The sequence below is a fragment of the Corvus kubaryi genome, unplaced genomic scaffold, assembly GCF_017639235.1.
Source record: "Corvus kubaryi isolate FWS band 111438036 unplaced genomic scaffold, C.kubaryi_AGA036_p1.0 37249, whole genome shotgun sequence".
Taxonomy (NCBI): Eukaryota; Metazoa; Chordata; class Aves; order Passeriformes; family Corvidae; genus Corvus; species Corvus kubaryi.
Window position 1 is genome coordinate 3,949,297 of NW_024581072.1, and position 17,850 is coordinate 3,967,146.

At 41.1% G+C, this 17,850-nt stretch overlaps 1 protein-coding gene across 2 annotated transcripts in view; it reads right to left on the minus strand.

Annotated features, from left to right (window-relative positions):
• Positions 1–7,235: 7,235 nt before the first annotated feature.
• LOC121662391 (neuronal acetylcholine receptor subunit alpha-7-like) overlaps positions 7,236–17,850 on the minus strand; it is a 58,062-nt gene continuing 47,447 nt past the window's right edge. For both annotated transcript variants that reach the window (XM_042023498.1, XM_042023499.1), the window contains 2 exons: positions 13,687–13,796; positions 7,236–8,284 (listed from right to left, as the gene is read on the minus strand). In XM_042023498.1, coding sequence (XP_041879432.1) covers positions 7,763–8,284; positions 13,687–13,796 — 632 coding nt within the window. In that variant the 3' untranslated portion in view covers positions 7,236–7,762. The remainder of the gene's footprint in view (positions 8,285–13,686; positions 13,797–17,850) is intronic.

Sequence of the window (17,850 nt, forward strand, 5' to 3'; positions counted from 1 at the left end):
AAGCAAGAAAGGAAGGAAGGGAGGGAGGAAGGGAAGGAGGGGCTTTGGGGAGCTCCCAGTGAGCCTCAGAGGGGCCTTGGCTTGGCCCTCCTGCCCCGCTTGTAGAGGTTTGTGCCACCAAGGTGGGGACAGCTGAGCAGGACTTGGCCAGGCTGGCCCATTGCTGCCTGGCACAGCCATGTAGACGACGTTGTGGCAGAAAGGGAGTGGCAGAAAGTGCCGCTCGGCTGTCCCTGCTGTGGAGGGAGGTGCCAGTGCTGAATCTGTCAGCCACTTGTGTCAGGGGTTTTCAGAACATGGGCCAAAATCCTGTGGGGATCAGCCTTTCTCCAAGGGATTGGAGTTTCCTGAGGAATGCCTTACGCTCCTCACCTTTTTTTAACAACTAAAATAGCCCATGACTTAGAAAAGGGCAACCTCAAGAAGCCTGTTGAGTGTCCTGATGAAAGGAAAACATGCAAGCTGCATTCCCACAATGTGGGCACAACAAAAATCTCAAGAAGCTGCAGACACCTGCAGGATTAATGGATTTGTGGGATTGTGAGCCATGTTTTCCTATGGTAGCAAGGTCCTTGACGTGGAGACAGAGGTGCAGAGAGTGCCCTCATTTCTACATCTTTCTGGTAACCAGAGAAAGCCTGTTTGAGCCCGTGAGGAGTGGAGTTGGGAAAGCAGAAGTTAATTTCTTCCTTTTCTCTTTGGGCAGCATCCGTTTGTAACCTCAGCCAAGCCGACCTCCAGCCTGACGCCTCTGATCATGGCAGCGCAGCAGTTTATGGCCGACAGGAGATACTAGCCCTGGAAGAGGCCACTTGTTTTTTTGTAGTCTGTAGTTTTTTGTAGTTTGTAGTTTACAGTTCATAGTTTGTAGTTTCTCATTTGTTTAGATTGATAGTCAAAATAAATACTCTATAAAACCTTCATTGGAAGACTCACTTTGTTCTCACCCTGTGGATAGGCTCTAAATTTGCTTCTGAATGGTCAGGTGCTGCTTAAACCTGGGAAGACCCATGGATGGCGCTTGTGGCATGGTTTGGAACTGGGCAAAAGTCTGCTTCCTTTGTTATCTCCAGGCCACAACCTCGTGTGGAGATACAGGCTCACAGCTGTGAATAGAGGAGGGCAAAACAGGGCAGAGCAGTGGTGTCACTGCTGGGGACGGCGCCGTGGCCCTGGTTGTGTCGCAGCTCCTGGAGAGGTTGGGAGTGTCTGTGTTGCTCTGGGCAGAGGGGCAGGGAGCCGGGCTTCTTCGCAGGCTCGGGCGCAGGTGAGCGTTCAGCGGGCACGCGAGTTCTGCCCCGGGAACTGAGGCTGACGTGAGGGAGTGACAACTTGTGCAGTTTGGATCTGCATGAGCCACGGCTTCTCTCAGCTCAGCACCCACCATGAGGGACGCAACTGCCCAGACAGAGCTGGCCTGGGGTCACGCTGCATGAGAGCCTGGGAGGGGACACAGCCAGGGCAGGTGACCCAAACTGGCCACAGGTATATTCCAGACCATTTGACATCCTGCTCAGTGTTTCAAGCTGGGCGCAAGAAGGAGGAAGGAGGGGACGTTTGGAGTGATGGCATTTGTCTTCCCAAGTCACTGTGAGGCGTGAGGGGACCCTGCTCTCCTGGAGATGCAAAACACCTGCCTGCCCTTGGGAAATGGTGAATGAGTTCTTTATTTTTCTTTGCTTGTGCGTGTGGCTTTTGCATTCCCTATGCAACTGAATTGATCTCAACCTGTGAGTTTTCCAGCTTTTACCCTTCCGATTGTCTCCCCAGGGAGCCAGAATGGCTGTGTGTGGTGCTTGGCTGGTGGATGGGGTTGAACCACAACACACAGTCACAGAGATTCCTCATCTAAGCAAATGAATCCATTGTTCCCAGTGACTTAGTCGGAACTGCAGAGGAACTGTGAAACTGATCTCCAGCTGTAACATTCAGCTCTCCATAACCAGGACCGGCACTTGCCAATGACAGGTAAGGATTTCTTCAAAATTCCATTTTTCTGTTCAAATCCTTTATTTGTTTGAGCTGTAAAGTGAACATTTGAATGCACAAAAGATGAAATCTAAACCTTTGCTAGGATGTTAAGTGAAAATCTATGTCAGTGTGTACTGACATAGGGTCACTGAACCATAGAATCACAGGATCACAGAATAGTTTGGGTTGGAGGGGACCTTAAAGATAATCTAGTTGCAATGATCCTGCCATGGGCAGGGACGCCTTTCACTTAACCAGGTTACTCAGAGCCCCATCCAACCTGGCCTTGAAGACTTTCAGGGACAGGGCATCATCCACAACTTTTCTAGGAAACCTGTTCCTGTGTCTCACCATCCTCACAGTAAAGTTCTTTCCAACATCTAATTTAACTCTCCTCTTGTAGTTTAAAACCCTTTCCCCTTGTCTTACACAATCTGCCCTACTATAATGTACTTCATAGATTTCAGAAATCTCTACCTGAAACACCATCAAGACTTTTTCTCCTCCACAATTTCACAAAACATTACAAGAAACTTATTTTGCCTTTTTGTTTTGCTTTTTTATGCTTTTTTTTCAGTGAAAAAAGTCTTTCCATTCCTTTTTTTTGGCATGACATTTCTGGGAAAAAACTCCCAGTGATATTTGTTGACAAAAATAGCTGAATGTACAGCTTTAACCTTGAGGGATGCAGCCAGTTAAAGGATAGTGAGATTCCTGAGGATACCTACCCATTTTTATGTTCTATCATTGAATGTTAATAATGGATGTGCCTTGAAAATTTTGGAATGCAATGTCATGTGTCTGAAAGCCAAGAGTGTCACAGATACAATCTTTAAATTTATTTTGATTAGAACTCACTGTACCTTGTCATGTATACTTTCCCTTTCTGGATGTTGTATAACCATGCAAATTATTTCAACAAAAATAATTTTCTGTATAGGGAAATAGACACTCCTAAAATCACAGTACCATATTCCTGTCCTTGGTCTGGAATTTAGATCCTGTTTTCTCTCATAAATGGATTTAAAAACCCGAGAATATATAATATCTGTATGAGCTAAGTATGTGTTTTGAAAACCAAAAACGTTGAACTTTCTCTTTTTTTCAGTAATATCTCTTTTTAGAGATTGCCATCAGAATGAATGCATGGTTTTTTACTACCATTCAGCTCTTTTTCCTCTGCATTCTAATTGTATTTGCATTTTTTTTTTGTTCAACACTTTTTTCCCTTTAGTCAGACAAGTCCATCTGGTTTGTGTCAAAACTATGTTTTACTTGGGAAGGCCTTCATCAGTTTCTTCCATTAAATGAAAATCTACAGGGCAGTGTGCTGACAGCCTGTGTAACTCAGAGGCTTCTGTTCACAAAATTAATTCTCTATGTGTTGAAGAACTAGTAAACTTTCTTTTCCAAAATTGTCTGTGACATGATCAAAATATCCCCAATATTAAAATAACTGTGCCATGATTAGGACTTTGATTGCTAATAATGATCATGAGTATCACTATAAAGACTTTTTTTATTCATACTTAATCAGCTAACAATCCTGACATTTTGCTTTGTCACATGAAAGGTGTTTTTTTAAAGTGATTGAGACTACTAGATTCATTTATATGCTAGAGATTAACAAGGAGTAATAAATATGCCAATGATATATTAGGGAAACTGAATTCTCTGTTATTGGATGTTAAGATTAAGCACCTTTTGAAAGCACTTGAGACACAGCCACTCTTGCTCCCATACTGGGACAGGAGAAAAAAGGTGTGAATTATTTGTATGATTCAACAGACTTGTCAAGGAGTCAGAATTAGAGATCTGAAGACCATCTGAATGGTGGCAGAAAGCAGTTGTGATGGAGTGTAGCTTTAACAGCTGTGTTATCAAACACAAACCAAAGATGCACTTCTACTCTCGACGGTGCAAAGCCCTTCATATCCTCTAGCTCGTTCAACAAGAAAGAAAAGGAAACAGCTTTCTGAGCCCGTGCTTTCTTACCCACATTGAAACTTGGAGTTTTGAATGTTTCATGTCCTTTCTCCCTTAGCCTGTTTGTCATCAAGAAAAGAAACCAAAACACCAGGAAATCCTTGCTTAGCATCTAATTCCAAACTAAACATATAATTCTGGGAAGCCTTTCAGCCAGAGGATCACTGCTCAGCCCAATCTCTTAACCTAGATGTAACCTCACCAAGTGTTTTACAGAGTTCTAAATTTTCCTTCCGAATTCTGCCAAGAGGAGCCTCACAAAAGGGAAGGCATTTCAGCAGGCTTTGCCTTTATTTGTATCTGTGGGGATTTCACAGTATTTGGGGATTTCTGAGTATTTGACATTCTCATTGTCTAAAATCCCAGATTAGTCCTGTTCTTCATTAACTATTTTCTGATTCATAGCATCCTCTTTTCCTAGGCACTTGGTAATTTACAGTAATGGGTTTAGATGATGATCCTCTACTTCTTTATTATCGTCAATACTGAAAAGTTAATTTCAAATGAAAGAAGTATGTAGCTTTATTGTAATATAGAAATACTTGATATTCGCTGTTGGAAGTTATACATCTGTATTTCTCGTGGTGGCAGATAAAATAGAAAACTTGCAAGACAAAAATGTTCTAACAAGAACAAAAAAACCCTCACTGCCTTGGGTATATCAAGATATGTTAAAGTAACTCATGAGTCGAAGAAAAAATGATGTCTGATTATATGAACAGTTCTTTACGTTTGATGAATAAACCAGGGCAGATTCTCATCTTCTTATGCTGAATAACTTCACAGCAGAAACCCACCACGCCTTCTGGGAAATAAGGTGCTCCTCAGCAAGATAAAGTGCACAAGGACATTTACAATCACGTTCCTGTGTTACCAGGGGATGGTAAGGTCATTACTCCTTGTGTAACATTTCTGTAAGTGCCTGGATTTTGGAAAGGATATTATGGGTTAGTTTCTCGTTGCCATTTAATCTTTGTGATCAATTTGGGATTTTTTCGTTCTGTTCGAATTAAGTACACCATGACACTAACTGGTGATGCCATGGAGAGCCATGAATCAGTATGTATCAATCTTTCCAAGTGCACTGTAACTCTCAGGAAAATCTTATATTGGTTCACACTGTATTCTGCAAGGTTCTCTATGTACAGTAACCATTTTTCTGTGCTATTCTACACCAGTTCATTCTACAAATTTTGTGGTAACAATGTTATTACCTTTCAAAAGGCCAAGTGATAAGTGGATAGGAAAAGAATCTGCCCCATATGTAATCTAAAAAGTAATCAGCAAGTAGTTTCAGTCCAGTGTAAAGAGTTGTAAACTGCATACCACTGATACAATTTGAGTTTTAGGACATTTCAATGAGAGACAATCCAGCCTTGGCAATCTAACAGTATGAAGTCATAGCCTATAAATGGAATTCTTTTATTTGCACCAACTTCTAGATATTAAAAAAGTTATTTAAACTAATTTTTCACTGTTGTTTTCAGATAGTTTTCCTTCTGATCTGAAGGTGTACGCAGCCAGTTAAAAATACTCTTATACAACAACTCGTTTCATGTAAGGGAACATGCTTTGCACTAGGAGGCTAAGGTATTGTGACTGTGTGCTTTAACATTAGCTGTTACCTTTTTTATCCTGTCACTGGAAATTACCTTAAAAAATGCTTTTCAAGCAAAAATATTAGTTGTCCTTGAACAAATGCCTCAAAGTTCATTTAGCATCCTTCATCAGAAGTTGCAGAAATAATTGGATATTTAGACTTCTAACTAACAGAAAAATGAAATGAATCTTTCAGCTGCTGTCCAAGAGAAGAGCCTGGTATAACTAACACAAACTCCCAAACGAATTATGCTGTTCATTGAGGTGTTTCAGTTAGGAAAAACCCTCTTGAATTACATTCTGTACTTCAGCAAGGACAATTTTGTAAGCAGAAGCAGCAAAATGGGCAGGAGACAGAACCAGATATAAAGGGATTTTTCTCCTGCAAGCTTGGAAAGAGTTACTTAGAGCACTAGTGCTCTATGAAGGAAAATAAGATCTCTCTGAAATACGATAGAATTTTCAGTAGGGGATTTTACTATCAGCCATTGTTACCACTTGGAGTTGCAGATGGAGCTGAAGTAACCACAAAAGCTATGTGAAATACAAAACTGGCCACAGTAGCCATGACCTTCTTAAGTCGACCTTCTTTGGTGATTTTTTGAACATAACTCCAAGAAGTAGGATAAATCCATGGTTGTGATGATCTAATCTTATAGCTACAGAGGTTTAACATTCAAAATAGTAAAGTCTCTGTTTAAAGTCAATTATCACCCCCTAGTAAAGGTGATAGTGGAAAAGCTGAGGGACCTTTTCCTCAAAGAAATCGTAGCATATTGCTTTAGTCTGTAGAATTACCAGCTTCACCACCACCTTTTAGATGGAAGTACTTTCCATTGAGTAAAATCATGATCATCTTCTTTCTCTCCAACAGTGATGGTGGGAAGGATCCCATCATGTAGATAGGGGAAATGTTTTTTTTACTAACCCTGGAAGAACAGAACTGCTGTGTTACCCCCAAAGAGGAAAAGTGTCTACATCAGACCATCATGTTCTTTTGTAGCTCTGCTGTCATCAGCAGGGAAAATAAAATCACACAGAGGTGTCATTCCCACCACAGTACTGGGTGGAAAAAAGCTGTTATTGAGAATAGTGCTTTTTACCCCTTATATTCCAAGAAGTGGCATAATTCAATTATATTTTATTAATACAAAGCCATTATATTAGAGAATATTTAGGGACAGCAAATTGATAATAAATGTTGATACATTACAGTTCAGCAAAATAGAATTAGTATTTTATACAGTCCTTTTAACAAAGCCTACTGACCACAAGGAAAGGAGACTGTACTAATAGAATTTTTAAAAAATACTGCTTTGGTGGTATAGACTAGGTAGGAAATCTGAGCCAAATTAAATTTGTGGACCATTTCCTACATGTTATGGAGACAGAAGATTCTGCCCTAATTGCACAGAGTTTAGTCAGTATTAGGTTGGCAACTGTGTTCCAAGAGAGCAGAGGTATTTTAAATTAATTAAAGTTTCAAGGTGACAGAAACAGTTAGGAAGTGAGACAGCTAAGAAGGCATTGTTAACGATATATATGATTGTCAGCAAGGGGAAAGAATTTTCTTTTCAATGTCACAACCAATATGTCCTAATTAAAAGAAAAAAAATGTTATTTTCTGAGAAAGATACATTATTAACAAATTTACCAAGAAAACATCCCAGTCATTGTGCTAGTTTGAGCTAATATGATGACAGTTTATTTTCATAAATACAATATACAGCATCATGAGACTGTGGAGATACGTCTTTCAAATCTGAGAAGTGCATGTCACAGCCACACCAAGTAATTATAAAACACAAACGTACTGAAATCAACAAAATTATGCAAAACTTATAGTCGTCAATGATTATTTAAATTAATAATATCTGAAGGTTCACAAATTCATAGTAACACTAATGTTAATTTGTAATAAATACATTGTAGTATTTTAATGTATTGAATTCTTGTCTATCACCTACCACAGATCATGACATAATTACATGTGGCACTAGTCTATGAAATAAGTAACAGAGTTCAATATATTTACTATTCAGTAACTACAATCACTAACATCAGGAATAATTATGCCCTGAATTTATTTTAATCCCCTTCTGTGTATGGTAGCACATATAAGTACACTTCTCTATTTGAGTTAAATTATCTAGTAAAATTACTGGCAATATTCACTTTTTGATTATCATGCTCATCTTTGAAAACCTTATGCAAAATCCTTTGAAACAGCTTCTATAAAATTTGGAGCAGACATGAGTATTGTGAATGTGCAAATGATGGCAAAAAGGGTAAATGCAACCAGACATAATCTGTCTATGACAGCAGCTGCAAACTTCCACTCACTGCAGATCTCTTCACCCTCATCTTGTTTCCTGAACCGCATTGCTATGAACTGGACTTCCTCCAGGATCTTCACCATCACTGGAAGAGTATCCATTAAAGCCTTCTTTTGCACAAGCTCAATATCTTCTGCTAAGGGGCAAGTCATCTTTCCACCCTTGCTGCCCAGGTCGTTCTTCTGGGGGCAGCACGGGCTGTCCATGGCGTGGTAGCTGTAGATGGTGTTGCCGTTGCTGGACTGGTGCCCGGGAAGGACGTTCACCTCCATGCTGTTTACACTCAGGTGGTGACTGGAATAGCTGTATTTGCAGGAGAGGGGCTTTATATTTTCCCCAGGTTTTTTCATTCGTAAGAACCAAGCACACCAATTCAGCAGGATGACACGGACCTGAAAGAGAGTTACCATGGCAGGAATACTGAAGACTCTTTGGCATTTTAAATGCCTTTGAAACATTTTGTGACTATTATAGTTAGGCTGCACAGTCTCTTCGAAATATGGATGGATTTCTGTGTTCTCCAGCTATTTTCTCTCAAAACTTTTCTTTGAGGGACTTGCTTTTTACCAAGGATGGCCTTTTTTTGGATCTGTCTTGAACACAGGGCTGTTCAGCGTACACTCAACTTATCAAGCAAAAGAGATGTAAAATCTTACTTCACAAAATGGTTCTTGAAGACCCGTCTTTATCAAACAATCCCAGATCTCTGCAATTGAGCAGGCAGCACAAAACTGGCTGTATGGTTTTCAAACATTTCTCAGATTGTAAGAAAAGAGATACAGTTAAACATTTTTAGGGGCCAATGTTGAGATTTTTCTGAAAAAAATCCCTATATGGCAGATTGTAGAACATTTCCCACCCCCACTTCTATTGCTTACATCTAAATAAAAGACCTTGGTTATGTGTTAGTGGTTTTTTTGAATGCTATTTTATACTCCTTTGAGGAGTTCAACCACATAATACAGCAGGCTTTTTTTCAAAAGAGTAAATCAATTACATTTAGTAGTTCAAAATCTGAGTGCCACTATCAACTGCTGTCATTTCCCTGTGCGCTGGTGTATCACAAGAGTGCTCTAACTTGCACATGGCAGATTGTGCCTCATATGTTTCTTGTCAAGGTCATTAAGTGAGCTAACTCCAGAGAGTGCATCCAGACTTTTTTTCCAGTGAACTGATCTTCAGATGTTTTGTCTGAAATCTGGGCCTGCTAGAATTCCTACTGGTAACACTGTTAACTGCGAAAGGCAGGAAAAAGGCTGTGGATTCAGTAAGGTCTTGTGTGAAGAGCAGCCAACTAAATCAGCAAAATCTTGTAATTACAAGACCCTCCATGTGTTACACATACAAAATGGATATTTGCAATATGCTTGAGAGGGACTCTTCATGCAGACAGGCCTCTTTGATGACTTTACCATCCTGGTTGCAAGCCAAATAATCTGACATTAAGGAGAGAACAGATGTGGCTTCTGGTTTCCCTCCTGAGCCTTGACTCAGAAGGACTCCCTGTGTAATCCTGCTCCTGTTACTTTGGTCATGTACAACTTGGGACCACACTTTGCCTCCAAAGCTGTTTTAGATGCAGGAAAACTTGACTCCTGTGTTTGCACAGTACAGATACAGGGGAAATCACAGTTAGCACTTCAAGTTCCTGCTGTAATGGCGAGCATAATTTCAGAAAGAAGGAAACATTGATAATGTTTCCTCAGAAACAGATAGGAACAATAATAATAATAATAATAATAGTAATAATAAAAACAACCAAAGCCAATGACCAGTGAAAGGCAGTTACACAATTTTTTAATTTTGTAGTGTGAGCTCTTCTAGGTCACAGCCCTGTGCCATTTTCTGTGAACCGTTTTTCTTCTCTCCCACTAATGAATGTTTTGTTCTTCATCATTGTCATGGTTCTGGCTGGAATTGAGTTAATTTTTTTCCTAGTAGCTGGTACAGTGTGGTATTTTAGATTCAATATGAGAATAATGTCGGTAAAACACTGATGTTTTAGTTGTTGGAAAGTAGTGCTTACCCTGAATCAAGGACTTTTCCGTTTCCTGTGCTCTGCCACTGAGCAGGTGCACACAACACCATGAGGAAGCATGGCCAGGACAACTGACCTAAACTAGCCAAAGGGATATTCCAAAAAGATATAAAGTGTGGGGAGCTGGTTGGAGGTTGTCAATTGCTGCTCAAAATCAGGCTGTGCATCAGTCAGCAGGTGGTGAGCTATTGTATTGTGCATCACTTGTTTCTCTTGCATTTTATTACTCTCTCTCTTTTCCTTGCTGTTATTATTATATTTTTGTTATTCATCACTATAATTAATATTATTCATATTATTGTGTTGTATTCTGTTTCAATTATTAAGCTGTTCTTCTCTCAACCCACAAAGTGTTGGAGTTTTTTTCTGATTCTCATCCTCATGAGGGAAGGGAGCTGGGGTGTGAGCAAGTGGCTGTCTGGTACTTACATGCCGGCTGGGTTTAAATTACGACAGTCCTTAAAGACTGTTTTCCCATTATTCCTATTATGTTGCTTAAATATTTCATTATTTCCTCCATAGCCACCACAAACAAATAGCAACCTGTAGTGTTGCAGCCTAAAAAACTGATTGTGGTTTTAATTGAACTTACTTAATTACAATGTGTTCAGACTGCTCATGGACACAAAATGGGACAACATGGAACAAAATAAAGATCTTAATTGCTAGCGATGTATCAATAGTGTCGGCGCCAAAGGGGAGAGAGAAATTAGCTCTCCAGGACTGTGAAATTCCAAAACACTAAGTCAGAAAAACTTTCTTATTAGAAAATGTTAATATGTCTGCCTTAACCCTGAAAGGAGATGTGAGGTGAAAAAGCACTTTTATATAGGAATGCTGCTTTTTTTTTTCAAGGCAGAGTTTTTACTCCTTAGGGAAATTACATTTACAGCTACAGTCAAACCCATTTCCCATAGAAAAATAAATACCCAGAAGACAGTAACACAGCTTTTAATTAGCTTGAATTTCAAATGCCCTATTTCCTTGAAAACACAGACATTCAGGCATCAATCTGTTCTTGTCATACCAATTAATTCAAGAGACAGCTGCAAGATACAGGTTTTCGGAAAACAGCTGATTATGATAATATGAATCTATACGCTCACCTGCATTGTCATATATGGGTTTCTGTGAAGGAAGTACACAGCTACAGATGCCTTCAGAGCTCAGCAACCCTTCTGTGAGCCTCTCCTAATTATAACGCAGCTGTACTGCTAGCTCCCCATCACAGACACCTGCCTGGCCTAGGCCAGAGCAGAAAGTCTCCAATTAAAGCTCTCTTGATAAGGGGTATCTGAACCTGAGCAAAACTGTGCATGTCCAGGTTTGAAACATATCAAAAGAGAAGCCTGAAACATAACAAACCTTATTTAGGCACTGCAAAGAGCTAGAGTTCTCTTGCCTTTTCCCACAAAACCCCTTCTTCCCGCAGTGCTTGGTCTCTCCATATCTCTTTCCTATACAACAGTCTTGGATGTCAGTAGAGAAAGGTCAGTTGAGCTGTAGTCCATGCCAGCTCCTTAGCTGGGCCTTCTTTAGTGTTCTTTTCCATGCTAGCTCAGCAGACATTATCAAAAGTGTCAATCAGCCAGCAGCTCTCACTTCTCAACTGAGCAGCCAACAAATGCCCTGGCTGAACACCTTGGATTTAAATTCCTCTCTTGGAAAAAGCTGGTTTGTAAGTCATCAAAGATTAATAGAAAGGAAGCCACAATTCTAAGCAGTGGCATAAGGGAAGTGAACACCTACAGAAAGGATAACTCTGCACTAACAGGCACTCTCCTCCCTCTTCTGTTGCAAAGTGCAAGCACAGACCCCTTGAGAGACAGGCAGGGAAAATAAACTGCTCAACTGTAAATAGTTTAGAAAGCAGGTGTTTAGGAAATACATTCAGTCAAATCTTCTGGGTCTGCAGAAGCTCCCACACATGCCCAATTGTCCAGTGCCTCTCCCTGAAACTGACTCCAGCAGACAAATCCATTTAAGCAGGAGGTGAGAATAATCCTGTAACAATATCCAATTAATCAGGGTTAGAGTTTGCAATAATCTGATGCCTGGCTCTGACAGTAAGAGGACATTGTGGGAAGCAAGTAAGGGCAGCTGCTGGTACTGGAAATGCAGATGCAAAAATTTTCTTCTTTCTTAAGTTAGTTCTTCACTTCACATTGTTTTTTTTTCCTGAGCGAAAGTCATCCAAGGTGTCTCTCTAAAAAACACCTGACATAGGTGGACAGGCAAAATAGAAAAAAAAGTAAAAATAGAGACTGCTATGAATTCTAACAACTGAGCCTTCTAACAATTAAGTCTTGTGGAGTAAAAATGCCTACTTTTGTGGGGTCAGCTTCTTCTGTCCACACTTGGCATTCACTCTTTTCCTCTTGAGATCCCTCAGCCCTGTCAGCTTGTCTGGTCTACAACTTTCACAGTCTATCATCTGTACTTCCTAGTAATGCTTTCCACAGTTTCTGCTTCCTGATGGCATGTTTTGTAATGTATGCCAGTTCAGCTGTCAGGCCACTGAACAAGGTTCTTCCTGAGTGAGAATTTGGAGCACACTGTGTTTCCAGCCAAGAAAACAAGAGACTGGTAGAGAGCAAGAGCTGACTTGCAGGGCCTGTGAGCAGGTCTAACATGAGCCATTGTGTTTGGGCTCCTCAAAAAGCAGACAAGCAATGAAATGGGGTCTGTTACACTGCTGCAGACTCTGTCCATGCAGACATCTGAAGCATGTTTCCCCAGAGTTGTGCCCTCAGGTTTTGCTTACATGCAGGTTCATCCAGAATTCACATTCTCTGCTGCCTTGAAAATAAGAGGTTTTTAGATCATACAGCACTTTGCAAAATAATTGTAAGTATGCTTAATTGTTATTGGACTTCAAAAAAAAATTGCATTGAAACTGCAGTTTATTTTAAGAGAGGAATTAGAAAGCAGTTCTGAACTTGGGCTGACATTGGTAACCATGTGATATCCAATTATCCAGCATGTCAGGATAATTGTGTAGCATGACAAATGTGGTGAGCAAGATACCAGAGGATGTTGTACAACCAGACTCCTGTGAAAACAGGGTGGTAAATAGTTGACTGTGACTATTTGTATCTGCTTCTGCTTTTGTTATTTTTCATTTTGTAAACACAAGCATACCTTGCCTATTCTAAAATCTATTAGGAAAAGGAGGGGGAGAAAAAGCATACTTTTCTTTTAACTTGAAAATCTAAAGGAAACACTCCATTTGAAAGCCAGCTGGCATTGGTGCCAGACCTCACTGGGCTGACAAAGTGTGCTGCTGTAGAGAAAAGAGGGTTCACATGCTAACGCACTGGGAATAGATCAGATGGAAGCAGACAAACTGCCCAGTAGAGACTAATGTTTGTTTAGCACATTCTGTCAGTACTGGTGTCTGCTAGATAAGAAATCAAAGGTACTGCCCACAGGATTAGCACTTGCAAAGTGGGTGCTGAGTGAGATTACTTTGTCATGACTCAACCACTCCATCTTAAGGTTAAAAAGAAAGGCCAAATAGGAGGAACTATTTTTAATGGAGAATAAGAGAAACTGTTCTTAGTGGGAAAGCAAATTTAGTATGCTTGTTCTTCCCTTCAGTTGCAAACGTGTCAACTATGCTGTTTGTAACTGACTCTTCAGATTAATGGAGAACAACTTCTGCCTCTCACTTCTAAGAAACTTACTATAGCTTTTAGACAATTTTCTTTTCTTTCAGTAGTAACCTGCTGAATATTTACCACCAGAACTGCTTACCCATTTGGGCATCTTTCCTGCTTGGGGGTCATGATGGTGAAACTGCAGAACCAGCACTGTTACCACCACAGACAGACCAACGATGACCATGATGCTAGCGAAATACTGAGCTGCAAGCAAAAGGAGGACTTGGTTAAGGGACGGAAAATACAAAGAGCACATTCCTTGGCCATGCCTCGAGATCTACACTTGAGAAGCACTGCATCACATCTGAACACCCTCTTCTCTGGTCTGCTGCACTGGAGCATTTGAGGAGTGTATCTGCTCAGCTCCCTCCTCTCCTCTGAAGGAAGGGGTACAACAAACGAAAGGTGAAAACTGTTTGGTTTTTGTCCCTGAAGAGGAGGGTAGAGCCTCACGGCCAGAACAGCTTTGCACCTGCTACCAGGACAGTGAGAAGTTGAACTGACAACACCCACTGAACACCAGCATTCCCAGTCCTAGGCCTCCTGTGGTACCAGCAGAGGTGCTGGAGGGAGATGCTGTCCTTATGGTGCCTCTGGACCCCTTCAAAAAGTGTCACCAGTTCCCCACCTTTGCCCCACTACTGCTTTCAGGTGGCTAGGCATATTTCTCATTACTCTTCCTAGAGTATTTCTCATTACTCTTCAAGACCACTTCTTCTAGTTCCTGTGAAAGCACACTACAGCCTTCTTGAATGCTAAATTTAAATCTGCTGTGTAGGAAAGAAATCAAGAAACCCAGAACTGAGGATTGAAGCTGTATCTCCTAAGTGGCAGTACAGCTTCTTCATGCCAGGAGTGAGGTTGATAAGCTGGAGTGTAAAGCAGAATTACCCACAGGGGTAATGACATTTGAAGGTTTCAGTGGCAAAATACCAGGGAGCATTACTGCTGGCTGACATAATGGCGCAATGTGGAAGAACACACCACACTGCCCCAGACTGCAACCCCTTCAAGCCCTCCCGCCCATAGCTTGAAGTAAAAAATTCGATCAAAGCTCCAAAGCAAGTTTTGCTCTGTCTGTGTTTCTTAATATCAAATCCCACTGCTTCAGGAGGAAAAATCTTGTTTGTAATAATGAGGTTATAAGGCCTTCCTGAAAACAACACTGCAATTGTTTCAAGAGGTATGGCTTTTCATGACAAAATGAATTATGTATCTAGATTAGAAGAACAGTCCCAAGGGTAAGATAAATTTAAAGGTCTCTGTTGCACTTACTCATAGAGAGGAGAGTCAACAAGCAGAGCAAACCAGGTTTCAGGGAAGCTGCTACATGTCCCATGTAATAGAAACACAGCAGTGTTGATATTCTTGGTTTAATTACTGCCATAAGTCACTAAATAACTTACTTAAACTCTACGCATTTTGATGCCATCAGACTTCAAAGGCCTGAAATGGTCCATTTAAAATGGCTTTAGCTAAGATTTTTCTCATATCCTTGGAAAATTAATCACCTGGTTAAACTTGGAAAAAAACTGGTAATATCTGTCTCAAGATCCTAGCCAATGATTAGCAGAGGAATTGAGACTCCCAGGGTTTTTTTTATGCTGTAAACCCAGGAACAGATGTCAGGAAAGTGCTGTGTAAATCTGCTAGTAAATGGAAAACAGTTCTCTCAGGAAGAGACTGGGAACCAGAGAGAAGCCAGGAGCCCATAAAGAAAGATATTTTATAGTTTTGCCCAGTGGTAGGCAAGGAAGAGGCTGGGGGTGTGTCATCTGCATTTTGAGGGGGTGCTCCTGTTCAAGGTACACTGAAGTCTTCAGTTGGAAAGTAAGGATGGAGGACATAGTGCGTGGTACTTGAGCTCTGTGTGTTAGTATGAGGCAGTCAAATGTGTACAAAATATCTGTGAAATCTGGCAGGTAGATTTATGCCCCACAGGTAGGTGCAGGTGCTGTATTCAGAGAGAAAGTTGAAGTCCTGGAAATGCCCAGGATTGCTCCAAGGTTGGCTTTTGCCAGTCCTGAAGAGACAACAATTAAAGTGGAGGAAAAAGATAGCAATGACTGGCACAGCTGCTGGTCTTTCATATCTCTAGCTGGAGATATGATGAAGACTGTTGCCTCCTTTTCTGTGACAGGAGAATGTAGAACGAGTAGCCATTGGTCACAAAGGAATTGCTAGATCATGTGCCCATGCATCTCTTTGATTGAAACCATGACTGTCCTTACAATCTAGAACTAGGCAGGGATGGCCAAGATCCCATGTCTAGACTCAGTGACCATTCCTGTGCAAAGGAAGGAAAGGCCCCAGAACTCAGTGGGTATGCCCACAAGGCAAAATATTCCTGGCTCTGAAATGATATCCTTACTTACTCAGCATTTTTGATCTTTCCTTCCAGGGTTTAATCTTATATTCTCTCTTTCCTGGCAGCAGAAAAACATAGTCTTCCTGCAGCAGGAGAACAGGTGAGGAAAACTCCTGTGCTCCATGCACCTCCCTAAAAGCATGGCCCAACCTTCCAGTCTGCTCATTTCTGTTCCTGACAGTCTTTTGCCCTCACACCAGCAAGGTCAAACCCATCACTTGGTGACAACTACAAGGCAGCTGGCCCTGTTCACCTCTAGCATACCCTCTGATTATGACCACGACTCAGCTTTCTGCAGCAACCCTATGAGCAGAGAAGCTTTGCTGCTGAAAGGATCAAACTACAATGTTCATGGGTAACACTTTCCTTGGAGCCACAGGACTGCAATCTTCACTCACTCTACCCTAGCCCCACACTGCCCTGAATTAGCAAACTATTTTTGGGTCTCCACTGATGTTACTGAGCACAGAAATAGGATGCTCTCCTGTGAGGTGGGGCATGGGGGAGACAAGTAATGAGCTTTGACCTCCCAAGCAACAGCGTTGGTGTAGCCACCAGACCATTTCTGGCAGTATTTTAGGAACCATTCTCAATCCTATAGCATTTATCCATTTAGCACTTTGAAGCTGTTGCTCCCACAAAGGGCTTACACCCATGTGAGTCTGTTGGCAAAGGTAAATGCAAATCTGATTTCACAAAGAAGCTCAGCCCCTTTCACTTAAACTGCAGGAGGGAAATGCTTAGCAACTCTCACTAAACATCTCTTTGTGTCCTACTTGTAACTAGGTTACTAGTTACTAGGTCAGCTTGGAGTCTTCAACAATTCCCTTCACAGTGGGAAGTGTCAGAAAACAGCAATTCCTAATCAGGATGCATGTGAAAGACCAGGGATCTGGTTGCTGTTAATTCAGCTGCTCTGAGGCACAGCTTGGAAGTGACTGACACATTCTGGAGGGGAAGTAGCTCATTTGCACTCTGTCCTGGGTAGCTGCCATAGGCCACGAAAATGGACCAGAAGATCTGTGTTTGGAGCCCCTCAGTATCCCTGACGTATACAGCAACATTCCTCAGGGATACTGCAGTCTGTACTGCTCACTTCTAAATGCTCTTCATAGGTTTTAAAACCTGTAGGATGCTTTCTTCAGCAGAGTTGTGTGAACAAGAAAGCTGTTTTGGATGCTTGATTGATCTTCAAGAAGTATGAAATATTTGCTCTGTACAATTGATTTTCCTTCCTTTTTTGCCAGAGGCATTACGTAACATACTATCTGGAGAGCAGTTTTAACATCTAGGAGTTGTCATCCTCTGTCCCAGCACAATCACAAGATGATCAGGTGCTGTTGTCATAACAAATATGGATCTAATAAAACCACAGATAGTCAGAAGGCCTTCTAAAAAGTCAGTGAGAACTGCTATTTGTCCTTGCATGCATACTCTGACGTCAGCTATATCAAAAGGATGGCAATGATTTGCAATTCATAATTTGAAGAGCAGTCAGTACCATTTTTGGATGTTTTGTGTCATTATCTGATGTTAGAGAAGCACCTTAGGATTATTTTAGACATGTTTTGGAAGACATACTGCTGAAGTGGAACTGGATTAACTTCAAGGACTGATTAGGAACAGGGTAAATAAAACAAAATCCCTAGGATGGATGTTTTGGCTTGATTTTGTTACTGAACAGTGATATCATATCATGTCAGCAGTTATCATATGATCCAGATTTGTTACCATAGTCGATCACAAGAGAGACAGAGCATCTGCATTGTGATCAGTTACAGTCTTGTTGTTCCTGTGAAATACTGGGGGATGGAGAAAAGTGTTGTGCTCGGGTATTCACATTGATCAAACTGGATGTTGGATGCCTCCCACTGGAGGCTGGATGTTGGA